At 40.1% G+C, this 13,301-nt stretch overlaps 5 protein-coding genes and 3 pseudogenes across 5 annotated transcripts; 6 read left to right on the top strand and 2 right to left on the bottom strand.

Moving 5' to 3' along the window:
- The first annotated feature begins 843 nt into the window (after positions 1-843).
- LOC117149087 (immune-induced peptide 3) lies at positions 844-1,202 on the top strand. Its single transcript, XM_033316735.1, has 2 exons — positions 844-964; positions 1,036-1,202. Exons 1-2 carry the CDS (start codon positions 913-915, stop codon positions 1,101-1,103), a joined length of 120 nt encoding a protein of 39 aa, XP_033172626.1. The 5' UTR covers positions 844-912; the 3' UTR covers positions 1,104-1,202.
- Positions 1,203-1,744: 542 nt separating this feature from the next.
- LOC117149077 lies at positions 1,745-2,124 on the top strand. Its single transcript, XM_033316723.1, has 2 exons — positions 1,745-1,853; positions 1,915-2,124. The coding sequence occupies exons 1-2, from the start codon at positions 1,790-1,792 to the stop codon at positions 2,079-2,081; spliced, it is 231 nt and encodes a 76-aa protein (XP_033172614.1). The 5' UTR covers positions 1,745-1,789; the 3' UTR covers positions 2,082-2,124.
- A 457-nt stretch (positions 2,125-2,581) lies between these two features.
- LOC117149078 (immune-induced peptide 3-like) lies at positions 2,582-2,895 on the top strand. Its single transcript, XM_033316724.1, has 2 exons — positions 2,582-2,686; positions 2,756-2,895. Exons 1-2 carry the CDS (start codon positions 2,590-2,592, stop codon positions 2,824-2,826), a joined length of 168 nt encoding a protein of 55 aa, XP_033172615.1. The 5' UTR covers positions 2,582-2,589; the 3' UTR covers positions 2,827-2,895.
- Positions 2,896-3,001: 106 nt separating this feature from the next.
- Positions 3,002-3,286, bottom strand: LOC117149086 (immune-induced peptide 3-like). The gene is made up of 2 exons (XM_033316734.1): positions 3,199-3,286; positions 3,002-3,122 (listed from the first exon to the last, which is right to left on the bottom strand). Exons 1-2 carry the CDS (start codon positions 3,248-3,250, stop codon positions 3,052-3,054), a joined length of 123 nt encoding a protein of 40 aa, XP_033172625.1. The 5' UTR covers positions 3,251-3,286; the 3' UTR covers positions 3,002-3,051.
- A 3,035-nt stretch (positions 3,287-6,321) lies between these two features.
- LOC117149088 (chitinase-like protein Idgf5) lies at positions 6,322-7,814 on the top strand. The gene is given in 4 exon segments (XM_033316736.1): positions 6,322-6,502; positions 6,562-6,917; positions 6,920-7,120; positions 7,177-7,814. Coding segments are annotated over 4 exon segments (1,326 nt in total). The 5' UTR covers positions 6,322-6,371.
- A 1,462-nt stretch (positions 7,815-9,276) lies between these two features.
- On the bottom strand, positions 9,277-9,987 carry LOC117149092 (annotated as a pseudogene).
- Positions 9,988-10,936: 949 nt separating this feature from the next.
- On the top strand, positions 10,937-11,794 carry LOC117149091 (annotated as a pseudogene).
- Positions 11,795-12,554: 760 nt separating this feature from the next.
- On the top strand, positions 12,555-13,223 carry LOC117149090 (annotated as a pseudogene).
- Positions 13,224-13,301: the final 78 nt, after the last annotated feature.

Raw genomic sequence — 13,301 nt, 5'->3', positions numbered from 1 at the left:
ATAATCAATTTCTTTCGCTTTACAAACAAAAGTTTTAAAAAAATGTTTAAGAAAATTGTTGCTACTTCATTGGATACTCTAAATTATAAATAATATAATCATTTTATATTTGATTTTAAGTATCTGTCAAAAAATCTACTCTACCGAAACTATGCACTTAAAAAATATAGTTCAATTAAGAACCATTATCAATCAATCAATCAATTATGTCAATCTTATTTTAAAAAAGAAGGCGTATAGTATTCAAAAATAGTAAGCATTTAATTATAAAAATAATTGTGTTTCAAAATACTTAAATAAAGATCTGCTCTATGCCTGAATTTTATTTAGTTTTTTTTGTATTTTCTGAATTGAAAAACTATGACCCCGGTAATCCAGAACCATACTCTTTCCAAGTACCTTAGCTAACCCTTTTCGCACAAAACTGGCTAATAAACTGGGTGCTAATATGACATTTTATTGATTCGGCGGAATTGAACGCATTAAAACGGGTTCGCAATACTGGGAAAAACGAATCGCATGGGGCGCCAAGTCAAATGGAATCAGGTTTGCAATCTGGCCACCACCTCGCACGTGAATAGAATCGCGTTCGGGACCAGCTCGGATTTCCCTTTCCCAATCGCGCAGCTCGGGGCTATCAGTCTGCACTTGTTTACGCTCAATTTCATTGAGAACGTTGCACCGCTGCTCTCGGGGATTTCTCGATGGAGGTGTTGGCTTTGGCATGAGCTTGGGAGAATCCCAATCTCGGCCAGACTTTTCCCGGCGTCGCTGCCAGGGTTGATAAGACAGATCGGTGCGCCTTTTTGCTCTATGACTATATAAAGCGTGTAGTTCTCAACACTCAGCATCAGTTGTCAACTGCAAATTCTCTGGAGTCAAGCTCAGCATTCAACCACAAAAAACAACAACATGAAATTCCTATCACTCGCCTTCGTTCTGGGTCTGCTGGCTCTGGCCAACGGTGAGTAATGCCAACTATTCTCAAACTAAATAAGTTATTTAATTATGATTTTAATTATATTTCCAACACAGCCACCCCACTGAATCCTGGCAATGTCATCATCAACGGCGATTGCCGCGTCTGCAATGTGAGGGCCTAGGGGCAGCGGAGAAGGAAGGATGCCAGTTGAAGTTCACACAGCCACGCATATTTTTAAGTCGAAAATGTAATAGAAATTCCTAGAACCAAGTGCCCATATTAAAAACATTCCAAACAAAGCAACATATTATTTTTAATGGGGAAATTTTATTGATTTCTATAGATAACAAATGATAATCAGCAAAACACTTAAATGTATTCTAGTTGCAAAATGTATTAGACATTTCTAGAAAAACATACAATGAAACAATCCCTTGTCATTAAAAAATTTAAATTCAGCTTAATATTTGTTATTTTAGAGATGTGAATTGAGAAACAGATAACTGAAAATAATTTAAGGCGATACACTATTTAATTCAAATAAATATTATATAATATAATATTTTATAGAAATTATATTATATTATGATTTGATTAACTACATTAATGTCATAATAGTTAATAATAGCAATAAAATCAACAAAGCTTTAAAATTTGTTGTTTAAAAAATAACAAAAAATTCACAACTAATTAAAAGGCACTTCTTTCCATATATTTTTTTAAAATCTGTAAAATCCCGCAAAATAATTATAAACAATTATATATATAATATAGCATATACTATATGCACTATGTACAAATGCCATATAAAAAGCAGAGCACTCGCACTTTGGCAGTCAGAATTATTCGAAATCCCCAAGGAAAAACATGAAAGCCCTCCAAGTCGCCGGAATTTTGATGCTGCTTTTCTGCCTGCTGGCAGCTGTTGATGGTAATTATTAAATTAAATAAATATATTTATAGATTTTTAGCTAGTCATTTCCTAATTGCAGCTACGCCGGGAAAAGTGTATATCAATGGGAAATGCATCGACTGCAATAAGCCTGATAATGATCCGGGAATAATAATTCCTCCAGACCATAAATCTGCTGGATCCATATCTTACACACTCACATCTGGAGCGATTCTTTTTGGAATTATATATCATATATTCAGTTAAGTTACTATGTCATCAAAAAGTTAATAAAATGTGCGAAACAATATCTTTTATAACTTTTATTTCTGAAAACTTAAGCTTGTGACAAAATGGGATTTAGTCACATATTTCAACTACATGGGTATTTAAAGTACATTTAAAATTTAGCTCTGAAACTAAAATATTCAAATTTAATTTAATTCTTAGCTTTATTAAAAAAAGCTTAGGAATCTTTAAATAGTTTAGCTTTCATATTTACATTTATTTATATTGATTTACGTGCTTAAACGTTCTAGTTTTCCTATTTAAGACAAATCTACATTAATGATTTATATTCGATGGATTGATGTCACTATCACTTAATTTTGTTTTGCCATTGTTTATAATGTGCATCGCCTTATCTACATTTTTTTTTGTAGGGCATTTCCAGACTTGGCACGACTATGTGTGCTTGCTAAAGCTGAGATACGTACTATCTGGGAAAAACCTGATATTTAAATTTCATCTATAAGGTGCCTATAAAAGAAAACCAATGAAGTGCATTTTTATCAGTTTCATTTCAACCGTTGCCTACAATATGAAGTGGATATCCTTGGTCTTTCTATGTGGTCTGCTCGCCATGGCAGTGGGTAAGTATCCGTAAGATTCATAAATCCTTAACTATTATTATTCTAACTATTATTCTGCTATTACTAAAGCTTCTCCACTAAATCCGGGTAATGTCATTATCAATGGAGATTGCCGTCATTGTAATGTTCGCGGAGGCTAAAGTGGAGTTATAAAACTTTGGTGTTTAGTAACTAATACTTATGAAAAATACAGATTGTGCATAAAGTGATGGTCTTGTTTATTTTATTTGTACACAAACTATAATAGTTGGTGGTCTTTTAAGTTCGAACATCATTTCTAGCTGCAAAATTAATAAAATAATATTATAAACAACATTTTGGTGTTTCAGTGACTTTGGTTTATTTCATATTTTGAGTTCCACATTCTAATCGCCGCGTATATTGCAAACTTTGCAGTCGCCGTTAATAATCACATTGCCAGGACTCAGGGGATTGGCTGGAAATAAATAAATAAAAGAAGGATTTCAATTAGAAATAAAGTTTTTATTATTATTATTATTTATTGCACTTACCACTAGCCAAAGCCAAAAGTCCCAATAGAAAGGCAATCGAGAGCAGCTTCATATTGTTGATGATTCGACGATTCAGCGACTAAATTGCCTATCGATTCAAACAGGTCTCTTTTATAGCCGCGCAAATCGGATTGATTAGCAAATTGCGCACTTTTTCAATTAAACATGACCCCTGGAATATATAAAAATGCGTCATAACTTGATTTCAACAGCCTATCCCCATCGACTTAGTAGCTTTGAGGAGATCTTTGTCTGTGATTTGCAAACACACAAAGCAGTTTTTAATTCCTGGGAAATTTTGAATCTCACATATTTGATTGTAGCATTTTTTAAGTACATTATTAAATGCATATAAAAACAAAAATGGAACAGCCGAAAACGTAACGAATGGCACCGCAGTTTACTAGCAGGAACTTAACTTCTTAAATCTTAGTTTTCTATGTGTGTATCTATGTGGTCGCCAAAGGTAAATGAACGTGTTTGTGGTCGAATTTACTTTGCAAAAGTTGATGTAGGTGCGTATGTTTGATTCAGTTTATAAGTAACTTTGCTTGTGCACTAAAAGAAAAACCTTAAAAATTGTTATATTACCAAATAATCTTAGAATATTTTATTCCAATATCATATTCCAACTTACACTGCTTAATAGTTAGTTAATAAATAATTAGACAGTTTTCTGTTTTTTCTTCAAAGAAAATATTTATTGCTTTTCATTGCAATAAACATTGTTTTTTTCACAGTGTTCTTGTTTTTGCACATGGCTGGCAATTAAGCCAATGAAGCATTAAAAACCACCAGTCGAGCTCCATGCAAAATGAGTTTTTTGGCTGTTTCGTGGGGCTTGAGGCGATTTTCGATGGTTGGGGGTGCGGTGGTGGTTGGTTCTGCAGAAGAAAGGTGAGTGCAAATGGGGCGGAGAAAGGGTTTAACGCAGTCAACCAGCTTCCACTCAACCAGGATTAGTGCCGCATGCGCTAAACGCTGTTGTTGTTGTTGTTCCACACACACATTTGTCAACGTAGATGGCATTACGGATACATGAACTCGAGCCAAATGAGCGTACACATGTACGTATACGTAATATGTGAAAATGTGCGCCTGTACACAGACGGCCAACCGACACGTGCGCGTTAACAATTTAATTACGCTCTGCGGGCAGCGGCAGCTGCCACATGTTCATCGAAAAAAAAAAAAAAGTTAATCATCGAGTCGAGTGGGTATGCAGGAATTAAAGCCAGCGCCCAGTTGCCTTTGTGGCACGATTAAAGCCGGCCAAATGTTGCAGCTAAAGGACTCAAGTCGAGTGCTGTTTAAGTGCGGCAAGTCGCAGGTCTCAAGTGCTCATGTTCATGCTCTATAAATTCAAATGGAACAGAAATGGAAAAGCCGATGGAATATTCAAAGGAAGGTCGTGTTTTGCATGGAAAGTATGAGAGGTTTGGTTAGAAAATTAAATAATTTAAAATAAGTAATAATAATAATAATACTAAAACATAAAATTGTTTTTTTATTCATTTATTTTTATTTATTTATTTTATTTATATTTATGTGTAATTGCCATACTTCTTTCCTTGTTTGGAATTTAATTTTGTTGGCTGCTGTCAATTTGTTGGGAAAGTGAGACAGTGATCTAGTTAGAACATGGTTAGTACAGATCAAGAAATACTTTATAAGAAATGGTCCTATTAGTTGTATGTGTAAGAAAAGAGAGTAGTAACGAAAACTAAGTTGTTAAAAACCCCATTAGCAGCTAACTTTATATTCAACTAAGCCTGCACTTCTTTATAAAACAATAAGAAGAACTAACATATTTAATTTATCATAACCTTTAAGCTACCACTCCGCAGTGGGCGTGGCACTGCCAATATGCTGGAATGGGCGTTAGAAAGTAACAACTAGAAAGTAGAAAGTAGAAAGCAGTGCTTCCGAACATGTGTGCATTTTGTTAGTTGATTGCCTAAGCGTCCGTGCTTGTGGTTACATTCTGTTGATTCCTGTTGGCTTTTCGCCACCGTTGGCTTCCTTTATTGTCCCTTTTTTTGTGCTGCGGTTAGTTTTATGGCTCTCGCCATTTGGCTTTATGATGCAACCAACTGTGGCCTTTTGCATAAACTTGAAATTCATTTTGCCCCATTTTTGCCCAGGTTAAAAGCCACAATCAACAGTTTAATTACAAAACAGAGTGCAGTTGTTTATTAAACTACAAATTCAATACAATTTCTCGATTTTAATTTGATTTGAAATAACACTTTATGATACTCAAGTGATATTTTGTTATGTTCAAAACGAATGAAGCCATATCTCGTTGTAACAGAGTAAATTATCCAAGGGACTGACAAACAAGCAATTTAACTTGGTTTCCCCAAAAAAGTTTTCAAAGCACAAGCAGCAACTTACTGCTGATCCCATCCCCTGACAGTTGACCCTTCCATATTCCCATCATATGACATGGCAGTCAACACATTTGGCCCCTGCCGTCACGTGAGTAAAATTGCTAATCAACTGGGGATGAAGGACATGGACATGGACATGGACACGGCCATCCATGTATGAGTGGTGGTGGTGGTGACCTCCCAGTTATTGTGGCCCGCTCCTGGGGAGTGACAACTCATCATTCCGTCGTTGAAGTCGAGGCTTTAATGTGCTTAAACGTTACGAGCATGAACAAACATTATTGTCCTGTGGGAATCGATAAATTGGTGCTGAGTGCAGGTCTTCGGATTGGCATTGAAGTTGTGGAAGTGACACTTTGATAACCCAAGCCACTCATTCCGACCACCCACTTTTTACTTTGAGAGACACTAATGTGTGTGTGTGGGTGTTTGGTGGATGTTTGTTTGCCAGTTTGTGGCAAATGTGTGGGATGGATAATGGAGGGTGGTTAAGTAGCTCAGTCCAAATGAAATTCGAAATCTGTGGTTTAAAAGGGTTATGTTCTATGTATCTCTGAAATCTATTGAGTTCTTGTAGCTAGAAACTAAGCTAATTTCGCTCAAAAGTATGCAATGATTTTAGGTTTATTTAGATTGATTTTTTCATATAAAAATCTAAAATATTTACTAATAAGAACACCTTCTTATCAGCGCTTCTTTCGGCTGCTGTTCATCAAAACAAATCGTCGTCCCAGTTTAGTTGTGAATCTAACTTGGAGCTAAGCGTTACTACGGATCACGATGTGGATCCCAAAGAACCCATTTGTAGGATTACTGCTCTGCAGTTTTTTGGCAATTTTCCAGTCTACACACGCAGAGGTGGGCAAACTGGTGTGCTTCTACGATGCGAAGAGTTTTGTGCGTGAAGGTGAGTTTTTGGCTGATTTTAATCAACGTGTGCCAAGTGGATCAGGGGTTATCTCCATCTCAGGCCCCGCCAAATGTCGCTGGCTGAACTGGAGCCCGCTCTACAGTTTTGTAACTTTCTGGTCTACGGCTATGCGGGCATTGATGCCGAGACCTATAAGATTAAGAGTTTGGATCCTTTGTTGACCAATGACCGTCAGCATTACCGCCACATTACCGCGCTGCGCCAGAAATATCCGCATGTTCGCTTCCTGCTTTCGGTGGGCGGCGATCGGGATGTGGACAGCGAGGGCGTGGCAGACAGTGGCAAGTATCTGAGATTACTGGAACAGTCGGAGCATCGGAAAAGCTTTCAGGCAAGCGTTTTGGCGGAGCTGAACAACAATGGGTTCGATGGCATCGATCTCGCCTGGCAGTTCCCCAAAATAGGCCCAAACTCCAGCAGGGCGTGCTTAAGAGGGTATGGGGATCGTTCCGTGGCTGGTTTAGTTCCTCATCGGTGGACGAGAAGTCCGAGGAGCATCGGGAGCAGTTTGCCACCCTTCTCGCAGAGCTGCGATCCGATCTGCGACGTGGTGGCCATCTCCTAACCGTCAGTATGCTGCCTCATGTTTCAGCGGAACGTGAGTATAATCATGAATACCATATAGAATCTGACCAATTTTTACCATATCCGTAGTCTTTATTGATGTTCCGAAGGTTCTTAGTAACGTGGATTTTGTCAACCTGGCCACCTATGACTTCCAAACGCCGGAACGCGATCCCAAAGTTGCAGATCTGCCCACACCACTGTATGCCATGTACGATCGGGAGCCCAGTCACAATGTGCAGTACCAGGTGCAGTATTGGATGAACCAGACATCCGAAATCAGTGTCCACAAGCTGCACGTGGGAGTGACCAGTTACGGGCGAGCTTGGAATATGACCCGAAACTCCGGCATCACCGGCTATCCACCAATTCCGTCGGCAAATGGAGCTGCACCGCCGGGAAGGCAAACTGTTACGCCAGGATTGCTCAGCTGGCCGGAGATTTGTGATTTGCTGCAGCAGCAACCACAGGATCGCGAGGTTCCCCATCTGCGCAAAGTGGGCGATCCCACCAAGCGTTTCGGCATCTATGCGTACCGGGCGGCGGATGATCAAGGGGAGAATGGCCTATGGGTGGGCTACGAGGATCCCATGACGGCGGCCATCAAGGCGGGATTTGTGCATGCCCAAGGATTGGGAGGAGTGGCCTTCCACGAGCTGTCCATGGATGATTTTCGTGGTCAGTGTGCTGGCGAAAAATTTCCCATTCTGCGAAGCATTAAGTTTTAAGCTATAAAACAATGCTCTTTGCTTTAAATTCAAAATTTGCTAGCTGTCACAATTATCCTTTTGCTTTTTCAGTGTATTTGTAAAATATGCATGGGATTGCAATAAATTTCATTTAAAATAGTAAACGAGTGGCATTCCGAGTTTTATATTTTCTTTAGAAATATAAGAATCCGCTTGTTTATTTAATGAAAACTAGGATAAATTGAGATGCGAGGACGGTGAGCAAAAAGAAAACAAAATCAGGAAATAAACCGGCCAAGTGGAATCCTGTAAAGGCGAAAAGGAAAAAGTAAAAGCGAGAAGGCAACTGAAGTGGCAGGCGGAGCGTAAGCAAAGCAAACTGCTCAAATGCCACTGACACGATGGGTGGATTTTCGTGGAGCCATGCTGGCAAGGATGTGGGGGTGTTGGGTGACGCGGCGAGATGGGGTGCGTTGGGGTGGCATGGCGACTGGTTGGGCCAAAGTAAAAGTTGAAATTAAACCAATTAGTTTGCTGCCACCACTTTCCCGTCGCCGCTGCAATGAGGCGCATAAGTTTCTGAGATGCCCACAAAGTCACAAGTTCCTAAAAATGCATAAAAAACAAAAAAAAAATTAGTCCTTGAAATTGTTTATGCCTTTGAAGCTTTAAAGGCTTTAAAAAAAGCTTTCTAAGTAGGAAACAAATGGAAAATTCAATACTTTTTATAGATTGCATACAACTGCAACTAAAAACAAAAAATGTTGAATTTTTTCATTATAATAAATATTTCCGGATTGCGTGACTCCAATTTCAGCTCACGGCAGCATCTCCTGCAGGACTTTCGTGGGTTTGGAAACGGACTTCACCCAGCAGGTATTTAGACTTGGGCTCCTTTTTCAAGAGTATTTTAAACGACGGCGCGGCCCTTTTGGAACATGGGGCATGCGTAGGGGGGGAGTTCGAGACCCGAGCGCAGATAAGAGGCAATTTGGAGTGCATAAAACGGGGGCGAGTTGGGGTTGCTGAGTTGCAAGGGTTAGGGTGGTTGGCTAGCTGCTTGGGCGGATGGCGCCGTCATAAATTAATTATGATTTAACAACTTTAGCATGCACGACACGCAGGAAAACTTTGCGCTTTTCATTCCCCCCTTCCTCGTCTATTTTGTGTCGCTTTTGTGGAGGGAAAATTTTATAATTTTAATGAGCGCAAAAAAGTTGTAAACTTTTGGCTGCGTTGCCATTGAAATGCACTCCATCTAGATAGTAATTTATATACAACATAAAAAAATGTTATACATCAAGGACATTTACCGGTCAAGATGGCACTTAGATGGCTACAAAATCTTCGGTTAACTCAGAACAGTAAATGATTATTCAAACACAATACATTTTTAAACACTTTGCCAACAGCGTAAGTTTTAATACATGATATTAAAAGCCATTTTACATACAATTTTACTTTAGGCAATGCTCTCTTATCGATGAGACAAATGGCTTCCGCATCATTGTTTTCCAGCTCCGCTCTTGATATCCTCAAAAGCCTTTTGCCACAGCTTGTCAAACTGCTTGGGCAGCTTGGAGCGGATCTTATCGCCAGCAGCGGGCTCCTCTCAAGTTTCCTCCTCATGGAAGGGCAATGCAGAGATGCGTGCCAACCAGGCGGATAACTTGGGTATTTGGCCGCATCCACGGGACAGTAGCTCAGTGCAGAGTGCTCACGGTGGCCACAATGCTAAAGTCGGCGATGGTTCACTGAGGACCGCCACATAGGGATTCTCCGCCAGAAACTGCTCCAGCAAGGCGTAGGCATCCTTCACTCAGCCAAGCGATCCTTGGGCACCTCAGTGGCATTCTCCTTGAACAGAGCTCTCTGCAGTTGCTTGAAGTATGCCGTGAAAAAAGGACACCGGTCTCGAAATGCAGCCGCTGATCCACCACAGCTCGCTTTAGCGGATCTTTGGATAGAGCTCATCCACTGGCGTACTTGTTCACCAGATAGCCGATGATGGCGTTGTGAGTCCCAAGCACGACTCACCATCCTCCAGCATGGGCACCGTGTGCTGGGGATTCTTGCGTAACATATCCGGCTTCAGATGATCGCCCGCCTGCATGTCCAGCGTATGAACTCATGGTCCAGCTTGGCACGAAGGGTCAGCAAAACGGCACGGACCGACGGACTGGACAGTGCCATATAGAATCAGGTTAACCATCGTTGTTGCTTAACTTATTGCCTTCTCGCTGGTTGAATTGAGATTCGTAGCACACAGTGGGCCATCCACAACTGACTCAAGGCAGTCTAAATAATTTTAATTTCTTTCAACCGCGATAAGATTAGATACTAAACTTAGTTTCTTGATAATTACCACAAAGACGTCATAATGCTGCAAGTTTAAGTTTGCCTGATTGTTTATTAATGCCCGAGATAAGTCGGTCTGCTATCTATAGCTGCGTCAATATTTGATCAATGTCCCGTGATTTATTTGATCATAGTTGGAGCACCAAAGGGGCTACTAATTTACACTGCTAGAAAAATCTAAGTGAAACATAAAGTAACCACATTCATTAGCAGTGTTTCTTTGCAAAGATTTTCATATAAATATAATGCTTAAACAATAGGATCAATAGTAACCAATTTAAATAATTTATTATTATTATTATTTTGTATTAAATCATATTTTTATCCATAATCTATCCCCAATAACCTTAAGCTTTATGTCAGCTTAAACTTTTATGTTCTCGAGCTTTAGAAACTTTCAAGCTTCGTTAAGAATACTTGAATTGTAAATTTACATGGGTTCTACATGGGTCAAATAGACTACAATACTACAATAAATCATAAAAGAAGTATAATTATTAAATTAATTTCTTTTGTCAACCAATGTTTCAAAGACCTGCTTTATTATTTATGGGTATATATTTTTTGTAGTTCCCTGCAGATGTTGTTTTAAAATTAGTATAATATGGATGATTCCAGAACTATTCAGTTGCAGGTAATCAATGTTTTGTATGATGAAATAAACATATTATATATATGTTTTTTCTAACTGTTTGGCATAGAGGCAAACAAACACATGGGTTCGAGCTTTTTTATTCGATTTACGAAGTTCTCTCTCATTCAGCAAATAGCTTGCGGCAAAAAGGTGTGTGCTATATACAGTAATTAGAGAGATTAGTCGAAAGAGAAACGCTGCCGGGTAAACAACACATATCATGTCGAGCTCTGGAATTGTACTCTATGGGGCAGACCTCAGTCCCTGTGTGAGGGCCGTCAAACTGACCCTAAAGGCCCTGAATCTGGACTACGAGTACAAGGAGGTGAATCTTCAGGCGGGTGAGCACCTGAGCGAGGAATATCTGAAGAAATCCCCAGCACACGGTACCGGTGCTCGATGATAATGGCACTTTCATCTGGGACTCCCATGCCATTGCCGCCTACTTGGTGGACAAGTATGCCAAGTCGGATGAGCTGTATCCCAAGGATCTGGTCAAGCGGGCGATCATCAATCAGCGTCTCTTCTTCGATGCCAGTGTAATCTACGCTAGTCTTGCCAATGTAAGCGGTCCGTTTTGGATAAATGGTGTTACCGAAGTGCCCCAGGAAAAACTGGACGCCATACACCGGGGTCTGAAGCTGCTGGAGACGTTCCTGGGCAACAGCCCCTACCTGGCCGGCGATTCACTGACCCTCGCCGATCTGTCCACCGGACCCACTGTAAGCGCTCTGCCAGCTGCCGTGGACATAGATCCTGCGACATATCCCAAGGTCACCGCCTGGTTGGATCGCCTCAATAAGCTGCCCTACTACAAGGAGATCAACGAGGCTCCGGCCCAGAACTACGTCGCCTTCCTGCGCAGCAAGTGGACCAAGCTGGGCGACAAGTGAAACTAAACTTATATTTAAGTTTTTATGACATTTCACAATTTTGAATTCTATCTATTAACAATGTACACATCCATTTCTAAAACATAAACTTCTTCAATAAAATATAAAATATATATACAATATTTTACTTGAAATATTTGCATTTTAATTTAACAGTTGTTTAAAATATCTTTGCTTTACTAAGCAAATTCCGGAGCTAAGCAACTTGGGTATACGAGAGTACATACATACATACAAACATATGTACAATATGCCGATAAGAAAGCCAAATCAGCGCAGAATAAATATACACAGCTTAAACATCTATATTCGCCAAAAAGCTTTAAACAAATTAGTTTGTAGAAGAGAGAGAAGAGAGAAAAAAGATCTGGCTTAAATTAAGTTCGGCTTGATTTACATAGCCAATGGGGAATCACAAAAAACAAATTTTCATGCTACTTCATATATAGTAAGATATATAGATATAGCACATATTCCAAGCTTAATGGATTTTGCGGTGACAGGAGTTTAATGATCTTGAAATTTATGTATAGATTATTTAATCCGAAAAAGGACATTTTTAAGTTCCTTAAATTATGGTGTAAATAGACTTGACTGTATTAAAGCTCTATATGTATGTAAAAGAAAAAAAAACTAAAAAAAAACTTGAATAAAAATTCGAGCATGATTTGTAAAAATTGACTTCTCGATTTATCTGCTGGTGAAAAAAAAAAAGGCGTATAATGGTGAACAAAGCAGTTTTTACTTGAAAAAACAAACAAACAAAAACGAAAGCTTTCATCTTTACATGCCGCACTGTAGGAGACCACCAGCGTAAAAGCTTTCCCCCGGTATATAACAAATGGGCAGAGTATTCAGTCGCTATAGAATCGCTTGTCACCTGACCCACACACAACATGTCCAGCTCGGGAATTGTACTTTACGGCACAGACTTCAGTCCCTGCGTAAGGGCCGTCAAACTGACCCTGAAGGCTCTAAATTTGGACTACGTACAAGGAGGTGAATCTTCAGGCGGGCGAGCACTTGAGCGGAATATCTGAAGAAGAATCCCCAGCACACGGTACCGGTGCTCGATGACAATGGTACTCTGCTCTGGGACTCGCATGCCATTGCCTACTTGGTGGACAAGTATGCCAAGTCGGACGAACTGTATCCCAAGGATCTAGTCAAGCGGGCGATCATCAATCAGCGCCTGTTCTTCGAAGCCAGCGCAATCTTCCCTGGGCTAGTCAATGTTGTCGGTCCCTTCTGGACCACCGGATGCACAGTGGTGCCCCAGGAGAAGCTGGACTCCATTCATCGGAGTCTAAAGATGCTGGAAACCTTCCTGAGCAGCAGCTCCTATCTGGTGGGTGATTCCCTGACCCTTGCCGATCTGCTCTCCGGACCCACAGTTTAGTGCCCTCCGCGCTGCCGTCGACATTGAGCCCGTGGAGTACCCCAAGGTATGCGCTTTTGGATCGCCTCAATCAGATTCCCTACTACAAGGCAATCAATGAGGGTCCGGTTCAGGGCTACGTCGCCTTCTTGCGCAGCAAGTGGACCAAACTGGTGCCTAAGTAGGGAAAAGAATCCACATTAGTACTGAACCCATTATGAACCCATAAACTTGAGCCATGTACATTGTCTGCATACTAGTTA

The sequence above is a fragment of the Drosophila mauritiana genome, unplaced genomic scaffold (assembly GCF_004382145.1).
Source record: "Drosophila mauritiana strain mau12 unplaced genomic scaffold, ASM438214v1 U_130, whole genome shotgun sequence".
NCBI lineage: Eukaryota > Metazoa > Arthropoda > Insecta > Diptera > Drosophilidae > Drosophila > Drosophila mauritiana.
The sequence above is the reverse complement of the archived record's forward strand: the minus strand, read 5'-3'. Positions and strand labels throughout refer to the sequence as shown.